This window comes from Myxine glutinosa, chromosome 4 (genome assembly GCF_964187855.1).
Source record: "Myxine glutinosa chromosome 4, kmMyxGlut1.1, whole genome shotgun sequence".
Lineage (NCBI taxonomy): Eukaryota > Metazoa > Chordata > Myxini > Myxiniformes > Myxinidae > Myxine > Myxine glutinosa.
In genome coordinates this window covers 50,436,570-50,456,984 of record NC_136264.1, presented here as the reverse complement: position 1 = coordinate 50,456,984, position 20,415 = coordinate 50,436,570, and the positions used below count along the sequence as shown (strand labels likewise).

The 20,415-nt window shown below is 46.2% G+C and overlaps 1 protein-coding gene across 4 annotated transcripts in view; it reads right to left on the bottom strand.

Moving 5' to 3' along the window:
• Window positions 1-8,148: 8,148 nt before the first annotated feature.
• SLC39A14 (solute carrier family 39 member 14) overlaps window positions 8,149-20,415 on the bottom strand; it is a 159,371-nt gene continuing 147,104 nt past the window's right edge. For all 4 annotated transcript variants that reach the window (XM_078775684.1, XM_068101069.2, XM_068101067.2 and 1 more), the window contains exons 8-9: window positions 13,622-13,806; window positions 8,149-10,493 (exon numbers count right to left, since the gene is read on the bottom strand). In XM_078775684.1, coding sequence (XP_078631810.1) covers window positions 10,350-10,493; window positions 13,622-13,806 — 329 coding nt within the window. In that variant the 3' untranslated portion in view covers window positions 8,149-10,349. The remainder of the gene's footprint in view (window positions 10,494-13,621; window positions 13,807-20,415) is intronic.

The following is a 20,415-nucleotide window of genomic DNA, read 5'->3' as shown; positions in this document are numbered from 1 at the left end:
TAAAGCATGGTGGTGGAAATATTATGGTTTGGGGCAGCTTTGCTGCACCAGGGCCTGGGCAGCTCACCATCATAGAATCCACTATGAATTCTTCATTGTACCAGAGGGTGCTTGAGGATAATGTGAGGCCATCTGTCAGAAAGTTGAAGCTCAACTGGAGGTGGACCTTGCAACATGACAACGACCCTAAACATACCAGTAAGTCCACCAAGGAATGGCTGAAAAGAAAGAAATGGAGGGTTCTGGAATAGCCAAGTCAAAGCCCAGATCTAAATCCCATCGAAATGTTGTGGGGGGATTTGAAACGAGCTGTGCATGCAAGAAACCCCTCAAACATCGCACAGCTGAAAGAATTCTGCATGGAGGAGTGGGCAAAAATTTCTCCCAGTCGATGTCAGAGACTGGTAGACAGTTATAAGAAACGCCTACTTGAGGTTGTTTCTGCCAAAGGGGGCAATACCACCTATTAGAGCCAAGGGTGTACTTACTTTTTCCACATGCGAAATTTGCATATATGTTTATTTAAATTATACAATAGACTACAAAATGTAAATGTTTCATGATATTTGTTATATTATATCACCTTTATCTATCAATATTGTTGAAATGAAGATCAAATAGCTGGAGGTTGAAATATGTTGAAAAAGTCAAAACTTTACATGGGGTGTGTCGTGAAAATCAAGCGCAGACACGACTTGACCTCTGGGTAGGCTTTAATATCATTTAGATCGGCAATACATCCTGTAACAATACATGCAGCAATAGGCATTAAATCAGAGCATTTCAAGAACAGCAATGGAAGTTTCAATATAACAATGGTTAGCGCAGCGCATCATCAGCGCAGCATTTGGGGCGTACATACCATTCAAACTACTGGATAATGTCACAGTGAGTCCCGCCGAAGTGTCCGCAGCCGCACGCCCCGGTTGTCCCGGGTCTTATAGACGGCCCCTTCCGTGGCGAGCACCCCTGGGTTCACCTTGGTATAATTTCACTACATTCTCCCCGTCGTTAAAACTATACTACCGCTCGGCAGTTTGCAAGCAAGCATCAGCAATAAACCAAAGGGTTACGTCAATCCACGTCAGTCGGTCCACCCGTAGCGGTCGGGGCGGCGAACCTCCCTGCCAGTTCGTGTTCGGGAACTACCGGGCACGGCATCCCCTAGCCCGGAGTCCCCCGCGTTGGAATAGCCGCCGGAGGTCGGAGTCGGAGGGGGCGCCCCTGCGCCTTCGGGCACGGGGGCGGGGGACGACGGGAGTGACAGCGGTAGTTCCATAGGGGAAGCTTCGATAGAGTCCATAGACTCGTAGACGGGTTCGTCGATATCCCAGTCGTCCCCACAAGGGGCGAGATGGTGTACGGAGACAGTAGACTCGCGGCCATCCGCCGTTAACACGCGGGCATGCTCGGGATTAGCCTGGAGGACCTGCACCTTGTCAACAAGGGGGTCGTACTTGCTAGTGCGAACCGCTCGTTTGAGATAGGCGGGCCCCGGTTCAGCGAGCCAGCTGGGTAAAGACTGGATACTGCCGGAGCTTCTAGGGTGGTGGAACAGTCGTTCGTGAGGAGTCTGGTTGGTGGCAGTACATAGGAGAGCCCGGATCGAGTTCAGTGCGGCAGGCAGCGACCACGCCCATTTATCGAGGCCTCGGCCGAGGGTCCGAAGGCTTAGCATGACGGCCCGCCATATAATCCCATTAAAGCGTTCGATCTGTCCATTAGCTTGGGGCCGGTACGGGGTGGTGTAGCTCGAAGCGACATTATGTTGGAGCAAGTAGCCCTTCACTTCCTGGGACAGGAACACCGCACCCCAATCGGTATGCACGTAGGCCGGATACCCGAACATAGAAAACAAATTCTGCAGGCACCGAATAACCGTGGCAGCCGTCATATCCCCGCACGTGTAAGCAAAGGGGAATCGGGAATACTCATCGACGATAGTGAGCAGATAGCGAGAGTTGCTCGACATTGGCAGCGGCCCTTTGAAGTCCATCGCCAAGCGCTCCCACGGTCTAGTAGCCCTAACGAGTGTCCCCAGAGGGGGGCTATAAAAACGCGGTTTGAGTTCCGCACAGATCGCGCAATCACGGCAGATGCGGCGGATGTCCTCCATCGAGTACGGCAGATTGCCCGCGCGCACAAAATGAGCGAAGCGCGTTACCCCGGGGTGACACATAGTGCAGTGTAAAGTGCGCAGCCCCTCCAAAGATACGACCCCCGCACAAGTGGCCGGCCTCGATAAGGCGTCAGCGACCAGGTTATCCTTCCCCGGGCGGTATTTGATGGTGTAGCAGAAGTCGGCGAGTTCGATACGCCAACGGGTGATTTTCTCATTCTTAATGCGCTGAGCATGTAAGGTGTCGTACATAAACGCAACACTCTGTTGGTCCGTGATGATTTGGAAACACCGCCCAAGCAGATACGAACGCCATCGCCGAATTGATTCGACGATCGCGTACGCTTCCTTTTCGACAGACGAATGCCTCCGCTCGGCGGAGGTGAGAGTCCGCGAGAAGAAAGCCACAGGGCGGCCTCCTTGGGAGAGAGTCGCCGCTATCGCATGATCCGAGGCATCACTCTCCAAAACGAAAGAGGCACACTCGTCAATCGTTGCGACAGCGGCGCCAGCAATGTCGACTTTAAGGCCCTCGAAGGCCGCCAGGGCGGCCGGGCCCATGGGGAAAGTGTCGCAGGCCACGAGGGGGCGGAGCTTAGCGGAGAAATTTTGCACCCACTTTGAGTAGTGGGCGAACAGCCCTAGAGCGCGTTTCAGCGAAGCCCGATCGCTAGGCGGAGCCATATCGAGCAAAGGGCGCAGACGCTCCTTATCCGGAGAGACGGAGCCATGGGTCACGGTGTACCCCAAAAGGTCTACCGTGCGTAGAGAGTATTGACACTTCGCCTCATTCATGGTTAAGCGATATTTCCGCGCGACCTCGAGGAAGCGTTTTAGATTAGCGTCGTGATGCGCCTGGTCATACCCACAAACCGTAAGATTGTCCAGATAGACAAAGACATCCATCAAATGCTCCTTCGCAACGAGGTCATCCATAGCTCTCTGAAAACAAGCGACGCCGTTCGTTACCCCAAAGGGAAGTCTCGTGAACTGGTACAACCGCTGTCCCGATTCAAAGGCTGTAAAGACGCGATCAGCCCTAGAGATGGGGACTTGATGATACGCACTACGTAGATCGAGAGTGCTATAAACGGAATACAGGGCCACCTGGCATACCAGGGCGTCCATCCCCGGTAATGGGTAGGCATCCAGCTGTGTAAAACGATTAATCGTTTGCGAATAGTCGATTACCATTCGCCTGCGGTGGGCCTCATTCCGCACCACTAAGACTTGGGCCCTCCACGGTGACCTACTGTGTTCTATGATACCGTCCTTCAAGAGCAGGGCCGTTTCTTCCGCAATGAATTGCGCGTCCGCGCGAGAGTAGCGCCGCGATTTGATGGCTACAGGGGTACAATCAGTGGTCAGGTTGGGGAACAGTGAGAGTGGCTCCATGTCCATTTGAGCGAGGGCACACACAGCGAGCGTGTCCGGCCCTCCGAAGTCTATTTCCAAACGACCATGCCGCTTAAGGAAATCAAGTCCTAACAGAACGTCAGCGCATAAGGCCGGTAATACCATGAGATACACGTCCGGGAACGTGCGTCCATTTATCACAAGTTTCAATCGACCCGCCCCTTTTGTGCTCAACCGAAGTCCCTGAGATGCCATGAAGATCTGGCGGGTTGTCCCGAGAACCGGCCACCCATGTTGATGCACGAGTCGCTGATCAATAAAACTATCCGTGGATCCCGTATCAATCAAAGCTTGCGCAAAAACGCCCGCGACTGTGAGCGGAATGAAGGCCTGCGCTAGGCCGGCAGACCCGGCAGGTATAGTTCCGGCCGGGCGAGAAGATCACGCCTCGCGGGTGGATCCCACGCCGGCTGCAATCCTTCGGGCCTCAGCAGGAGCATTGAAGTCAGTTGGCTCATCGGTAGTTTCATTTGCCAGAGTGGGTGTGGGGTGGTCGTGAGAGCAGCCGCCAGATGGCGCTCGAGCCACGGGAGAAAGATCTCTGCCATCTGCAGAGTCATATGCCAAAGCGGGTGCATGTAATTCGCAAAAGCTACCGTCAGATGGCGCTCGAGTCACGTGAGAAAGATTTCTGCCATCTGCAGATTGACATGCCAGAGGGGGAGCATGTAATTCGCAAAAGCTGTCATCAGATGGCGCTCGAGTCACGTGCTGCGTTTGCCGCACTTCGAGAGGCATTTCCAAAGTAGGTGCATGTCGCTTGTTTGAAGTAGGCGTTTGAAAGCCAGTCAAGGTTGGATGCTCTGTGACCGGTCGCGTTCGCGCCATTTGTTTCGGCGGCCCAACGTATCTCACCAAGGTCGGGCGAGAAGCCAGAGGCCCGCGAGGAGGAGAGCGGCTCATCAAAGCAGTGCAAGGCGCCCCGTCCGGTGCTCGATCCGTTGGCTCCGCGATGAGCCCATTCAAGGTCGCTCGGGAATGCGTGCCCCGAGCGGCCTTTCTGCAGACTTTTGTAAAATGGCCTTTGGTGGAGCAGAGGTGACATGTCGCCTCTCGGGCCGGGCATTCAGAGCGGGGATGCTGCCGATTGCCACAAAAATAACATTTTGCATACCGGGCAGGCCGTGGCCTGGCAGCGGCGGCCGCAGTGAGGCCGGGAGCGGAGTCCGCTTCCGGAGCACCCAGGGACTCGGCCGTCGTGTGGGTCGGGTCCTCCTCCGTATCCTCGGCGGTGGCCCTCTCGGGTCGCGCGAGTTGCGAGGTCCCCGCCACGACTCGTGGGTGATCATATGCGGTCAATTGTTCTCGAGCATCTGTGTATACGCGTGCCAGCCGTAGTGCTTCTGTAAATGTCAGCTCCGCGACCTCCAAGAGACGGAGCCGCAAGACTCCAGAACTAATTCCGGATATGAATGCATCTCGGAGCAAATCGTCCTGCACTTGCTCGTGAGTCCGGACGTCCTGCACGCAATCTGCCAATAAGTAGCGCAGCTCCTGCGCGAAGCGATCGATCGATTCAGACGGTTGTTGCCGTCGCTGAGAGAGTTGATGCCGGCCGTGCACAGCGCTCCGTTTCTTTACGTAGAGGCGCTTCAGCTCGGCTAGGGCCGTATCATACGTCTCAAATCGAGAAATGGTCTTGTAAACAGTGTGATGGACCTTGGACTGTAACACGGACAGCTTTATCGCAGCGGTTGGCTCTGTCTCGTGAGCAGCGAAGTAATTCTGCAGCGTGTTGAGCCAGTGAGCAAACTCCGATGCAGATCCTTCAGCTTGAGGGTCGGCTCCGAGAATCGGAACCACGATCATCTTGTGGTCAGCCATTCGGCGAACTAAATGATATTAAATGTCGTGAAAATCAAGCGCAGACACGACTTGACCTCTGGGTAGGCTTTAATATCATTTAGATCGGCAATACATCCTGTAACAATACATGCAGCAATAGGCATTAAATCAGAGCATTTCAAGAACAGCAATGGAAGTTTCAATATAACAATGGTTAGCGCAGCGCATCATCAGCGCAGCATTTGGGGCGTACATACCATTCAAACTACTGGATAATGTCACAGTGAGTCCCGCCGAAGTGTCCGCACGCCCCAGTTGTCCCGGGTCTTATAGACGGCCCCTTCTGTGGCGAGCACCCCTGGGTTCACCTTGGTATAATTTCACTACAGGGTGTACTTACCTTTTCACGTGACTGTATGAGTGTATATATGCAGAAGATTTTGTTTTGTCATTCGACCAAAGATGACCGACTGGTGGCCTTGAACTCCGTTCAGCAAAATTACTAAAACCACGGGGGCTTTGTCCATGGGGAATTGTCTTTTCTCCTTGTTTTTACTACCTTTTTTCTCAATCCACACAATTTTCAAGACCAAATATTTTGTTTAGACCAGTTTTTTCACAGAAAGCATTTCTCATTTACTTGAGACAGCCAGTTCTTAACGAGGCCAAATTACCAGGAGTTGCAGCAAATTACTACTGCTGCTGCCACTGCTACTTCGACTGCTTTTTCGTCAAATTCTTTCAAAGCACAACTTAGATAAAGCAGCTGATAACTTGTGTTCTCCTTGCAACAACGACTATCACTGCCAATGTCGACCTGAGGGATGGCACACACATCGATGCCTCCCACTCTGAGCAAAACACTGTGGTAACGGTTTATAGTTGAGTCAAGATTCGATCCCAGGCTAGACAGTGCAAAGGGGAGGGTGCGCAATAGGCTAGCAGCTATAGGAGCCTGGCAGCTATAAGGAATTGCAGTAGATTGATGTCACGGAAATGGCCAGGGCATCCAGAGTTTCTGTTTGTCCTATGGCATGGATTCAACTGGACCAGTAACTGTTGCTTACTTGGAGGTGGACATGATAAAGGGAAATTTACAAACTTCATCAATAACTTGTGGACAGAGAGGCAAAGCAGTAAATTGTGATCTCTCTGTACATTGTTTGCAACTTTAGCTATTGTTGCATGAGTTTGTAAATTCCCTTCATTTATCAAACTCCTTTCCATATATCAGAGAAACTTTGGATAAAATGGAATTTCCCTGCCATCTAATCTGCTACAACTCCCTCTGTCTTATCTGCTCTTTGTGCAATGAGCTTTGGACTCGATGAGTCTGCTTGACCTTCCGCAAACATGAAGCATTTTCTCTCAACTCTTCAACTAGCCATATTGATGGGCCAAGTAATCAGTAAAATGATAAATCATATTTGCTTCACAGACCATGTTTCATTTGTAAATAATATTTTGGTGTTTCTTCACCCCATCAATTGATTAAATTGTTCATTGCCTGCAGAAACATATTTCGCAATGGTCAGAAAAACAACCTCCTTTTAACAGTAGTCTGGATAATAATTCGCTTCTGAAATCCACAATGAGACAAAACAAAAGTAACCTCGTTTCCCCAAAAATAATTATTGTTTACGTTACAAAATCTGCTGCTCAGTGTCTACATACATTGCCCTGCATAAGTATTGGAACAGTGAAGTTAATGTTATTTTTGCGATATACTCAATGAATTTGGATTCAAGATCAAAAGATGAATATGAGGCAAGAGTACAGAAGGTCAGCTTGTGTATTTCTCTGCATATATGTTTTAACATTGTAGAACAACAGCACTTTTTATGTTCAGACCCATTATTTTAGGTAAACACATTAGTATTGGAACATATTAACTTAAAGTAAATTAAAGTAGTATAAAAGTTATTTGGTTGCGTATCCCTTGCATGAAATAACTGCGTCGAGACAGTGACTCACTGACATCACCAAACTCTTGGTATCTTCCTTTGAGATGCTTTGCCAAACCTATACTGCAGCCATTTTCAGTTTGTTTTGGGGGTTTCTGAGTTTAGTCTCCTCTTCAGCAAATGAAATGCATGCTGCATTGGATTTAAATCAGGAGATTGACTTGACTCGTCTAAAACCTTTCACTTTTTCCCCTGCTGAATTCCTTGGTTGCATCGGCACTGTGTTTTGGGTCGTTGTCCTGCTGCATGGTGAAGCGCCTCCCAATGAGTTTGAAGGCATTTTCTTGTACATAGGCAGACATAATGTTTCTGTACACTTCAAAATTCATTCTGCTGCTGCCATCATTAGTTTACATAATCAATAAAGATGATTGAGCCAGTTGCAGAGGCAGTGATGCAAGCCCAAGCCATGACACTCCCTCCACCATGCTTCACAGATTAGGTAGTATGCTTCGCATCATATGCAGTTCCTTCCTTTCTCCAAACTTCCACCTTTCCATCGCTTTGGTAAAAGGTTTATCTTGGTGTCCAACATATGTCCATTAAACTTTGTTCCAGAACTCCACTGGCTCACCTCTACTTCTTGGAAAATTGTAATATGGCCTGTTTTTGGTGCTGATGAGAGGTCTGCATCTTGTGCTGGCAGCCTTTGTACGAGTAATTCTGCTGTCGAAGTCTTCTGCAAATGGTAGATTGTGATACTTTCACCCCTATTCTCCCTCTTTCTCCACAGCTCCTTGTATCCACAGGCAAAAGGTACCAATGCAATTATTATTAGACAACATCATTTTTCAAGTAGCCTTCTAGATATTGCTACTTGTCATAAGACAAATTAAGTCATACAAGGTTTGTACATCACACAAGTTCTTTTCTTGTACCCATTTATTTCCATTTTCTGGAATGACAAATCACCAAACAAGAGGTCGAATAAATACACAGGATGAGGGCAGCATACGGCCGTTATTATATAATGTACTTCTTCAGGGAAAACATTTGCTTGTGAACAAAAATTGGGGGGTGGGAGGGGGGGGGGGGGTGTGGGAGGGGAGGGGGTAAAATAAATCAAGTTTGATACAACATTAACTCGTTGGTAATGAAAAGCTCATATGATGTCCATTTTCTTTGTGCAACAAATGAAGAAATGATGTAATTTTGCTGAAATTCAAAATATTTTATCAATATGGGGAAGGAGAAACATTTTGCTGTGCCTCAAAGAGTGGACAACCCTCATGTGCACAATCTACACTGGAAAACCATCACTCATTGTGGAGTCACTTCCAAAAATCTGCTGTGATCTATAATGCACAAAGCCAGCTACAATTACATCCATCCGGAACAGATATTACAGAGAAATTTTAATGGTTTAAAAGAGGAGCAGGACAAGGGAAAGTTGAGACGGCAAAGTATAACCAATCCCTGTCGATCCAATGTCCGAAAAAGGAAAAAAACTGTCAAAAAGTCAATTATAGAAAAAGTTAATCGCTTCAATTATTCCATCAAGTGAACCTTTTCATCCCGAGAATATGAGCAAGCACATAACAAGGAAAATCTGTAGTTTCTTTTTTTTTTTTTTTCAGGCATACCAACTTCTGAACCCAAAAAACAATAAATAAATAAAAATCTAGTAATGGTACCTCTTCAGAGAGCAGTCAAGCCACATGTAATAATCCCAGAACAAGTAATAGTTAATATCATTGCACCATATACTGTGTTCCAGGAAATGAATTAGACAAAGCAAATCATTCTTATGCAGGGCGAACAGCAAGTATCAGGTGTAAACAATCACAGCACTTACAATATTATTGTTTGCATTTTTTTTTTGTCATCGCGCTGAAGATCACCAGAGCTTGGGATTCTAGGAAAACAATGATGGTTCACATGAGAAGACATGAAAGTTAAATAAACTGAAGGAAGTTTGTGAAGAATTGCTTCACACATTCCTGGATATCATGACAGAATTCTTTGCAATATATAATATTTCTTGCAATAATCCAATTCAAGGACTGCAAAAATTGAATTGATGAGCATCAACATAAAGCCTGTTTTACAGTGACAAGATAGTGTTCACATAGCTCAAATATCAGGATAAAACATTGGATCACCGAGAAAAAAAAGAAAAAGAAAGGCCTGGCTGTATTGGTGTGTGCATTGCACTTTTTGTGGATCATCAGATTGCACTTTACAAAATTTATAGTATTTAAAAAAATGAAATAAACGGCTAACATTCAAGATGGTACTGTATTAACAAATATTTTCAAACAAAAATAACAAGGTTATTCAAAATAAATAAATAAATCTGGTCTAAGGGCAATCAGCTCCCATCAAGTAATCTTGATGCTCCGACAATAACACTGAATTAAATAATTTGACCGAAATTTGGTATAACGCCAGTCATGGTAGTATCTGATGCTAAAGAATATGTTTCGATTCAGTACATGTAAGGATAAGAATACCATCTCTAAAACACCAGTTTTCTGAAAGATAATTTGCATACCTCTCCAATTTGAGAAGGCAAAAGGTTTATTTATTTTAATACAGTTTTTTTTACATTATTAGTGAAACAAAAATTCAGAGAAAAAAAAAGAAAAAAGGACAGGTTGTTTTGTGAAAAGTTAAAATCCAATGGAATCGAATTCTATGCATCTCTGAGCTCAACAACATTATTTTTCCAATCTGTGTATTCTGTTAATAACCTCCTCTCCCTCCCCTCACCACAAGTATCAACCATTCTGCAATTCTTGCACATGTTATACTTAGATAATCTCGAAAATCGTGAGCATGTCATGTGAGAAACAACAAACAAACAATGGAATAACAGTTCCTGAAAGCCATTCCGGTTCCATACACAGAGACAAAAACCGAAGTTTTGAACTGTAAAAATTAGGGAAATAACAGGTTAAAACTGTTATAAGGTGAAACTTTGTGACCGAGGGTTATTTTATACTTAAAGAGCCAAAAAGGTAAAGAGCTAAAAACCAAAGCATACAAAGTGCCCAGCACCATGAACAAGAAGAAAGACAAGGACTGGGAGCCAAACAGCTGGTGTGAGTTCAAGCCCAAGCACGTCAGCCGAGAGTGATGCTCCCGGAAAACATCGTGAGCAGGAACATGATGGCGAACCCTGTGAGAAGACCGAGATTCTGCAGTGCAAACGTGATCAGAGAGTTCTTTTCTTTGTCTTCATTACTGACTTCATTCATTTCAGGAAACTGGGGAAGGAAGAAAAAGCAATAAAGTTTTACACGATAACTGAACCAGTCAAATTAAAACGATGGCAGAGTCTCAACACTCAGTAAAGCAGAAGCACAATGAAGACATTTAAGAATGTTTGGAAGGTATTTTCTTTTATTTCTGCAATAGCTTATGTTCATTAATAAAATCCTTGTAGTAATATAAGAAATCTTTATTGTCCCATATTCAGGGATATTATTCTTTGGTGACACCGTAAGTTAACCATCATTAAAACATAAAACACAAAGGGAATAAGAAAACGAAATAAAAAGATTTTAAAAAAATAAAAAAGATATATCTATTTTATTTAAAAAATATTTTTAAAAAAATATAAAAATATACAAAAAACCACAACAATATATATGTATATATATATATATATATATATATATATATATATATATATATATATATATATATATATATATATATATATACATATACATATATATATATATATATATATATATATATATATATATATACATATATATACATATACATATATATACATATACATATATATACATATATATATATATATATATATATATATATATATATATATATATATATATATATATATATATATATATATATATATACACATATATATATGTATATAGATATAAAATATGGAAGATGGACTAAACAGCAAAATGGCTAGGAATTTGAATTTAGCATTTGAATTGCACATGGTACAAATGACTTTTTGAAAATGTTCCTCTTCATCCTCCTTCCATGAAAGCGTCTCCCTGATGGCAGTTTTTCAAAAAGTCCGTTCAAGAAATGACTTTCATCGGTACACACCTGCACCGCCTTCCTTTTTCAAGTATAGAGACTTCAGACTGGTTGAAGGCCCACCTACTTTAAATGCCCGTGTAATGACCTTTCTCAATCGTGACTTATTCCGAACATCAAGATAACTGTACCAGGAAATCAAATTCAATGACAAAACACTGATCAGTAAGTAATTGGTCAACATCCGCATCACACGAGAGCTAACACCAAATGAATTCAACTTCCTGAGAAGATACAATCTTTGCATTGATTTCTTGTACACAGCATCAGTATTTCCATCAAAAGTTAACTTGTTATCAATAATGGTGCCCAGGAATTTAAATTTGCTAACAATTTCCACCTTATCACCATTTATGGTTACAGGCTCATGATTGTGACCTTTCCAAAAGTCCAAAATCATCTCTTTTGTTTTACACACATTCAAAGTAAGGCAAAAGTCCCCACACCACTTATTCAATGTGTCAATATCATTGAGGTACGATACAAAGGATGATTGATCGGAAAGACAGCCAACAATGGCGATATCGTCTACGTACTTAATAAAGTTACAAACTTCTTTAAGAGCCACTTTAAGCCAATACCTGTAGGTCTTGAGAAGCCTTTGATAATTTTACTTATGAAAAAAAAAAATAAATAAAAAAATGAAAGGGTCTGGGTGTTTGTTTATCTGCCTTTTGGAAAATTATTCAGTTAATCATGGTTTCTCTAAACGCAAAAATACATCGAGGTAGGGGAGGGGGATGGAAATTAAAATCAAGACCCCCCCCCCCCCCCAGGTAAGCCCCCCCTGCCTCCCCCAGGGCAGTAGCACTACTGTCCCTGAGGAGCCTTTAGTGGAACATTGGTTCTGATGTCAGTTTTTGTGGCAGGATACCAGATGGGTTTTGTGGGTTCTTTTTGCCTTACGGGTTTCATTCCTGGTTCTGCAATGCCTGCTAGAAGGTACCGTTTGAGATGGTGTTCATACAGCCTTGCTGGCGGAAAGAAAGAGAGGCCTGAACCCAGGTGTAGTGCACTGGGAGGATGCCTAATCATGTGGTGCATAATCTCGCATCCCGTTCTCTGCCGGTTCACGACTGCAGTCGCATCGAGCACGGCATTCCGAAAGGCCCTTCCGAAGCCACTAGTTTGCACTGTGCGAGCTATCTGAAAAGCTCATAGTCTGTCTACAAAGCTTCCTGAAATCCCTCACCCCTCTTTTATTTCTACTGTGGGCCAATCATGCATGGTTCTACGGTACCCCATCCTAAATTTCCCCTACCTTTCTTTGCTTTTCAAACAGGGGAGGTGGCCCCTCTTGATTTTTGAGCTTGATCCTTGCCCTCAATGGTGTTAATAATAAATATAAAAAACCAAGCATTTAACAATGCAAAGCCACACCAAAGTATATAGAAGATGACAGTAGATCTTATAATTAACCATCTCTTAAAGTATATCTGCATGTGGGGAAAACGCTCAAAGTGGGCGAGGCTAACAATTATTTTAATGTTGAATTGCAATAATACGAGTTCCCTTACAAGCAACATTGACGCAGGAGGAGGCCGTTAGGTCCATCAATGCCTGTGCTATGATTGCCAGCATATGGTTGGCTCTCCGTGCTCTATCCTTTTTGAAATTCTGAGCCTCAAAAGCAAGGAAGCAGCCCGTACCATTTTAAAGTCTTTGGTATGACCTGGCTGGTATTACGTCACTGAATTATACCCGGTCGATATTATTACACCACTGAATTATAGGTCAACTTTTGTTTGCTTGTTATTTTTGAGAAAGCGCCAGTTTTATGTACTTGCGTTAACCAAAACACATTTAGTCTTTCATTGTCCTTCCTTTTCATAATTTTGTAACACAAGTCTCAGTCAAATAATTAACATCAATCTTTTCTCAGTTTACTGTTTATCTCTATATTTTGCAGTATGTGGTCACTTCATACAAATTCTCTAGATATGGTAAGGTTATAATACTTCATTTCTTAAGTAACTGGGTTAAAATTTATTTCAGATAACTTTAGAATAATTATCATTTATATACATTTAGTCTCTGTAAGCCAAACTAAATTTTTTACTACAATTCTCAAGAAATTTGTTTCAAAGTGTCTTCACGAAATTCTACAGCGAAATATACAGCACAAGATTGAGCTCTTACCCAAGAAAGCCTACTGTGGAAAAACAAAAAAGTAGTTACGAATGAAAGATTTCCAGTAATATATTTGATTTATTTTAAACTTCTCAATCCAAGCAGGTGGCACTCTGTGAAAGCAAAGGGATGACACTCTCATTAAGCACCAGTGAAGGAAGGCCAAACTATGTACCATGTCAGCAAGAGAGATGTAAAGGAACATTCCACCAGCAAGCGCAAATATCCAATGTGGAGAAAAATGACTTCCTGCCAGGATTCCACAAATGAGCCCAAAATAGCAGCTGCAGGCAGATACGAAGTTGAAGAACAATGCCTGTTGCGTACTCATGCCTGCGTTCAGCAAGATTACAAAGTCTCCTGTGGCACAAAGCACAAGGAAGGTTAAAACATTTTAACGTCTCGCCAAACTCTCAGATTGCAGAGTTAATGTAGCTTGCCAGAGATGGCAGCAGAGTGCATTGAATAGGTTGAAAGTGCTTGCTGCAGGTAGAAGAGTAGCATCTATCAATAAGAGCTGTTCTGGCATATTCAGCAGATGACAACTGGATTTCAAACAATTATTCTGTTAATATCATAACGAACTTTCATGTATACAGCTATTGCATCATTCATCATCATTTTGTATACAGTCTGTGCCTGCTGCTTGCATCATTGTTGGGAGTGTGGATGTGCCACTGATGCAGTACCCCATTTCCAGTAAGCTGGTACTCATTTCGCCGATCTCAGAAGGATGACAGGCTGAGTAAACCCACCTGATGTTATTTAATGGCACAAAAGAGGCTCAAACTCAAGACCCTGAGATCTTAAGCCAGCCACCTCAACCATTAAGCCAATACCAGGCTTCTTGAATCATTAAAAGATGGGGAGCCAAAGAATACAAATTATTTTCCATGCATCCACTTTTTAATCCACTTATCTCCATCTCTGAGTGGGTTCACTGAATAATTGAAGCAGGTACATCCTTTTCCCATCTAAATGCTTGAAATTGTTATAAATAAGAGTTTTGTTACAGATAAAAGGTTTGGAATGTAAATGTACTACTATGAGTAGACTATATGTGCTACTGTGAGTCCCATCCAATAGTTAAGTTTGTGCTTCCTTTGAGATTTGAAGGGCACCCTACATAAAGGATTAAATACATTTACTTCTTCACCCAGCTGTATGAATCAAATTGGCACCCCTTTATATGAACTTTTCTGGAGCATTAGTTGGTTCCTCCTCAGAACACAAGGGTAGTCCAGCATGCACACGAGATTTTTTGAATGACCCTTATTTTGTATTGTTTGGTATTTTCTTCAAGCTATGGAATGTCCCTTCTTTTCTATACTTTGCCACATGGCACATACCATATAAAGGGGTCTTTTCTAGCCCCTGGCATTTTCCCCAAGAATACACATATTCTCCAAATCTGAACAAATTTGAATAATGCTTCAAAAGTTATGCTGAAAATTCAATTTTTAATTAGATGTGCAATATCACAAAATTGAGTCATGTGATATACAACAACAACAACAACAACATGCATTTTAAGGCCATTTTCCCTGCTGGAGCGGGGGTTAGCCTTGCGGTCCCCATGACAATCTTCTCCATTTTCCCCTATTTTCTGCATCTCCCCTTGTTAACCCCCTTGCCCGCATTTCTTCTTCCACCATCTTTAGCCAAGTCTTTCTCGGTCTTCCCCGTCCTCTACTTCCTTCTACATTCATTTCCATCACTCTTCTCAACCAGTCACTTTCATCCTTCCTCAACACATGACCAAACTATCTCAACCTGTTCCTCTTCACAGCATCCATCACAGGCTCTATTCCCATCATCTTTCGCAATTCATCATTTGTTTCATCATCATTCATCATCATCAATTAATTCATCTCTCATGTGATATGAGAAAGTGTAATAAGATAGAACTAGAATGGCAATCTTTGATGTCACGAAGTCGACCGATATGCTTCTGCCCACATTATTACATCATTACAATAATTGTACCACGTTTGATTTAAATCCATTCATCTGTTTTCAAGTTATCACATTTCTACCTGACATGACCTCTGACCTTTGACCCCAAAGTCTAATCAGTTAATCTATACATCATTATACATACCTGTACCAAGTTTGAATTTGATCACTTCAGCCGTTCTCAAGTTAGACATATTACAGACTTTGACCTTTTACCTTTGACCTCTTGGCCCCAAAATCTAATCAGTTCATCTTCACATCATTCCACATAACTGTACCAAATTTGGTCAGAATCCCATCACTGGTTCACAAGTTATCGCGGTAACAGGATTTTTTTACCTAGCATGACCTCTGACATTTGACCTCGTGACCCCAATATCGAATAAGTTCATTTTTACCTAATTATACATACCTGCACCAAGTTTGACGAAGATCCCTTCAGCCGTTCTCAAGTTATCGTGCAAACGAAAACCTATCACGGACGGACAACCTGAAAACATAATGCCTCTGGCGACTTTGTCTGGAGGCATAAAAATAAAGTTTTGAAAGCAAATAGGTAATTTTTCTTACTTGAATATAATTTTATTTTCCTCCGATATATTTATGTAATACCGTCTTTTCCGATGTATTAACCACGACCGTGAAGTAACCGCACCCCTAACTTTTAACTTTTTTGCCGATAAAAAGTGCAGTTAACAAACTGGAAAATATGGTAAGTAACCAGAAGATCACCGATTACAATTATCCTCGGATGGCCGCACACATTATCTATATAATATTCTCCGTAGGTAATTCTGTCTGTCTGTGATACGTCTGTCCAGGGGTGTGGATACACCTAGTCTGGGAGGGGCTTCAAAAACAAATCACCACCATTTTGTTTCCTCGCATAGCTTTGAGGCCTCTTTTGGTAGGCCCGCAGTGTCTTGCTCTCTCTCACAGTTTTATTTAAACTCTAATTCGATATCTCATTTCATTTTTCAGTCTCTAACATGGTTTTAGACATGGTTGCAAAAAACGGGAAGGAGATTTGTTGAAAGTTAAAGCACAGGCAGGAAATAGCCGAGATCGCACGGTATATCATACACCACCCAAATAACACAGATGGGAAATATTCGATGAAAGTCAACGTTTATAGAACAAAATGCATTTTAAATGAGAAGGCCTGTATAATGTAAACTAAATATGGAATACTATATTTATTAATAACGTTTGGTTTTAATGTATTTCTACTTTGTAAAGCGAAAAGTTTTCGAGACATTCAAGTTTAAAAATGAAGAAATGTCATGGGGCCCATAGGCTTATGATCGGCCTCTGATGTGCATTTTAAGACTTAATCAACAGGTCTTCGATCATAAATTACTTTTTGAAGAAACAAAGGTACATTTTGATTACAACTCAAGGAAAGGAAACAGGCTAATGCCTGTTTCGTTCCGAGCAATTATACAGCACCCAAAGAAGATGCGTTTCCTAGCTATAGGAAATAAAATCGTGAAATGTTTAATAAAATTTTTTTGTTCCATTTAATTTCACGTGTGCATGGACATGCAATTCACAGATGTGAAATAAATAAATAAACACAGACAGGAAATAATCTGGTCCGATAATTACAATTATAATCTCTGCGGAAGTGGCCACTGCCATTCGTCGTGATCCCGTACTATCACATGTTGCGCGCACGTTGTTTTGTCAGGTTCTTGGTGCAACTTGCGCTCGACGTCAGAAAATGCTCCATATGTGTCACGTGTATCCGGGCTGTCTTTTGCTCAAGGTTATGTAATGTGGGGCATGTGGGTGGTCACTCCCCCCCATGTGTGTGTGACCCACTCCCCCGTCTGTGTGTGACCCACTCCGCTGTGTGTGTGTGACCCACTCCCCCATGTGTGTGTGACCCACTCTCCCCCCTCCGTGTGTGTGTGACCCACTCTCCCCCCCTCCGTGTGTGTGTGACCCACTCTCCCCCCCTTCGTGTGTGTGTGACCCACTCCCCCATGTGTGTGTGTGTGTGACACACTCCCCGTGTGTGTGTGTGTGTGTGTGTGTGCGTGACCCACTCCCCCGTGTGTGTGTGTGCCCCACGCCCCTGAGTGTGTGTGTGTGACCCACTCCCCCATGTGTGTGTGTGACCCACTCCCCCATGTGTGTGTGTGACCCACTCCCCCCCCCATGTGTGTGTGTGACCCCCACCCCGTGTGTGTGACCCACGCCCCCCCCCACGTGTGTGACCCCCCCCATGTGTGTGACCCACTCCCCCCCCACGTGTGTGACCCACTCCCCCCTGACCCCCCCGTATGTGTGTGACCCACTCCCCCATGTGTGTGACCCACTCCCCCATGTGTGTGTGACCCACTCCCCCATGTGTGTGTGACCCACTCCCCCATGTGTGTGTGACCCACTCCCCCATGTGTGTGTGACCCACTCCCCCATGTGTGTGTGACCCACTCCCCCATGTGTGTGTGACCCACTCCCCCATGTGTGTGTGACCCACTCCCCCATGTGTGTGTGACCCACTCCCCCATGTGTGTGTGACCCACTCCCCCATGTGTGTGTGACCCACTCCCCCATGTGTGTGTGACCCACTCCCCCATGTGTGTGTGACCCACTCCCCCATGTGTGTGTGACCCACTCCCCCATGTGTGTGTGACCCACTCCCCCATGTGTGTGACCCACTCCCCCATGTGTGTGTGACCCACTCCCCCATGTGTGTGTGACCCACTCCCCCATGTGTGTGTGACCCACTCCCCCATGTGTGTGTGACCCACTCCCCCATGTGTGTGTGACCCACTCCCCCATGTGTGTGTGACCCACTCCCCCATGTGTGTGTGACCCACTCCCCCATGTGTGTGTGACCCACTCCCCCATGTGTGTGTGACCCACTCCCCCATGTGTGTGTGACCCACTCCCCCCCGTGTGTGTGACCCACTCCCCCGTGTGTGTGTGACCCACTCCCCCGTGTGTGTGTGACCCACTCCCCCGTGTGTGTGTGACCCACTCCCCCGTGTGTGTGTGACCCACTCCCCCGTGTGTGTGACCCACTCCCCCGTGTGTGTGTGACCCACTCCCCCGTGTGTGTGTGACCCACTCCCCCGTGTGTGTGTGACCCACTCCCCCGTGTGTGTGTGACCCACTCCCCCGTGTGTGTGTGACCCACTCTCCCGTGTGTGTGTGACCCACTCCCCCGTGTGTGTGTGACCCACTCCCCCGTGTGTGTCTGACCCACTCCCCCGTGTGTGTGTGACCCACTCCCCCGTGTTTGTGTGACCCACTCCCCCGTGTGTGTGTGTGACCCACTCCCCTGTGTGTGACACACTCCCCCGTGCGTGTGTGACACACTCCCCCGTGCGTGTGTGACCCACTCCCCCGTGCGTGTGTGACCCACTCCCCCGTGCGTGTGTGACCCACTCCCCCGTGCGTGTGTGACCCACTCCCCCGTGCGTGTGTGACCCACTCCCCCGTGCGTGTGTGACCCACTCCCCCGTGCGTGTGTGACCCACTTCCCCGTGTGTGTGTGTGTGACCCACTCCCCCGTGTGTGTGTGTGTGACCCACTCCCCCATGTGTGACCCACTCCCCCATGTGTGTGTGACGCACTCCCCCATGTGTGTGTGACCCACTCCCCGTGTGTGTGTGACCCACTCCCCCATGTGTGTGTGTGACCCACTCCCCCGTGTGTGTGTGACCCACTCCCCCGTGTGTGTGTGACCCACTCCCCCGTGTGTGTGTGACCCACTCCCCCGTGTGTGTCTGACCCACTCCCCCGTGTGTGTCTGACCCACTCCCCCGTGTGTGTCTGACCCACTCCCCCGTGTGTGTCTGACCCACTCCCCCGTGTGTCTCTGACCCACTCCCCCGTGTGTGTCTGACCCACTCCCCCGTGTGTGTCTGACCCACTCCCCTGTGTGTGTGTGTCTGACCCACTCCCACATGTGTGTCTGACCCACTCCCCCGTGTGTGTGTGTGTCTGACCCACTCCCCCGTGTGTGTGTGTGTCTGACCCACTCCCCCGTGTGTGTGTGTGTCTGACCCACTCCCCCGTGTGTGTGTGTCTGACCCACTCCCCCGTGTGTGTGTGTGTGTCTGACCACTCCCCCGTGTGTGTGTGTGTGTGTGTGTGTGTGTCTGACCACTCCCCCGTGTGTGTGTGTGTCTGACCACTCCCCCGTGTGTGTGTGTGACCCACTCCCCTGTGTGTGACACACTCCCCCGTGCGTGTGTGACACACTCCCCCGTGCGTGTGTGACCCACTCCCCCGTGCGTGTGTGACCCACTCCCCCGTGCGTGTGTGACCCACTCCCCCGTGCGTGTGTGACCCACTCCCCCGTGCGTGTGTGACCCACTCCCCCGTGCGTGTGTGACCCACTCCCCCGTGCGTGTGTGACCCACTTCCCCGTGTGTGTGTGTGTGACCCACTCCCCCGTGTGTGTGTGTGTGACCCACTCCCCCATGTGTGACCCACTCCCCCATGTGTGTGTGACGCACTCCCCCATGTGTGTGTGACCCACTCCCCGTGTGTGTGTGACCCACTCCCCCATGTGTGTGTGTGACCCACTCCCCCGTGTGTGTGTGACCCACTCCCCCGTGTGTGTGTGACCCACTCCCCCGTGTGTGTGTGACCCACTCCCCCGTGTGTGTCTGACCCACTCCCCCGTGTGTGTCTGACCCACTCCCCCGTGTGTGTCTGACCCACTCCCCCGTGTGTGTCTGACCCACTCCCCCGTGTGTCTCTGACCCACTCCCCCGTGTGTGTCTGACCCACTCCCCCGTGTGTGTCTGACCCACTCCCCTGTGTGTGTGTGTCTGACCCACTCCCACATGTGTCTGACCCACTCCCCCGTGTGTGTGTGTGTCTGACCCACTCCCCCGTGTGTGTGTGTGTCTGACCCACTCCCCCGTGTGTGTGTGTGTCTGACCCACTCCCCCGTGTGTGTGTGTCTGACCCACTCCCCCGTGTGTGTGTGTGTGTCTGACCACTCCCCCGTGTGTGTGTGTGTGTGTGTGTGTGTCTGACCACTCCCCC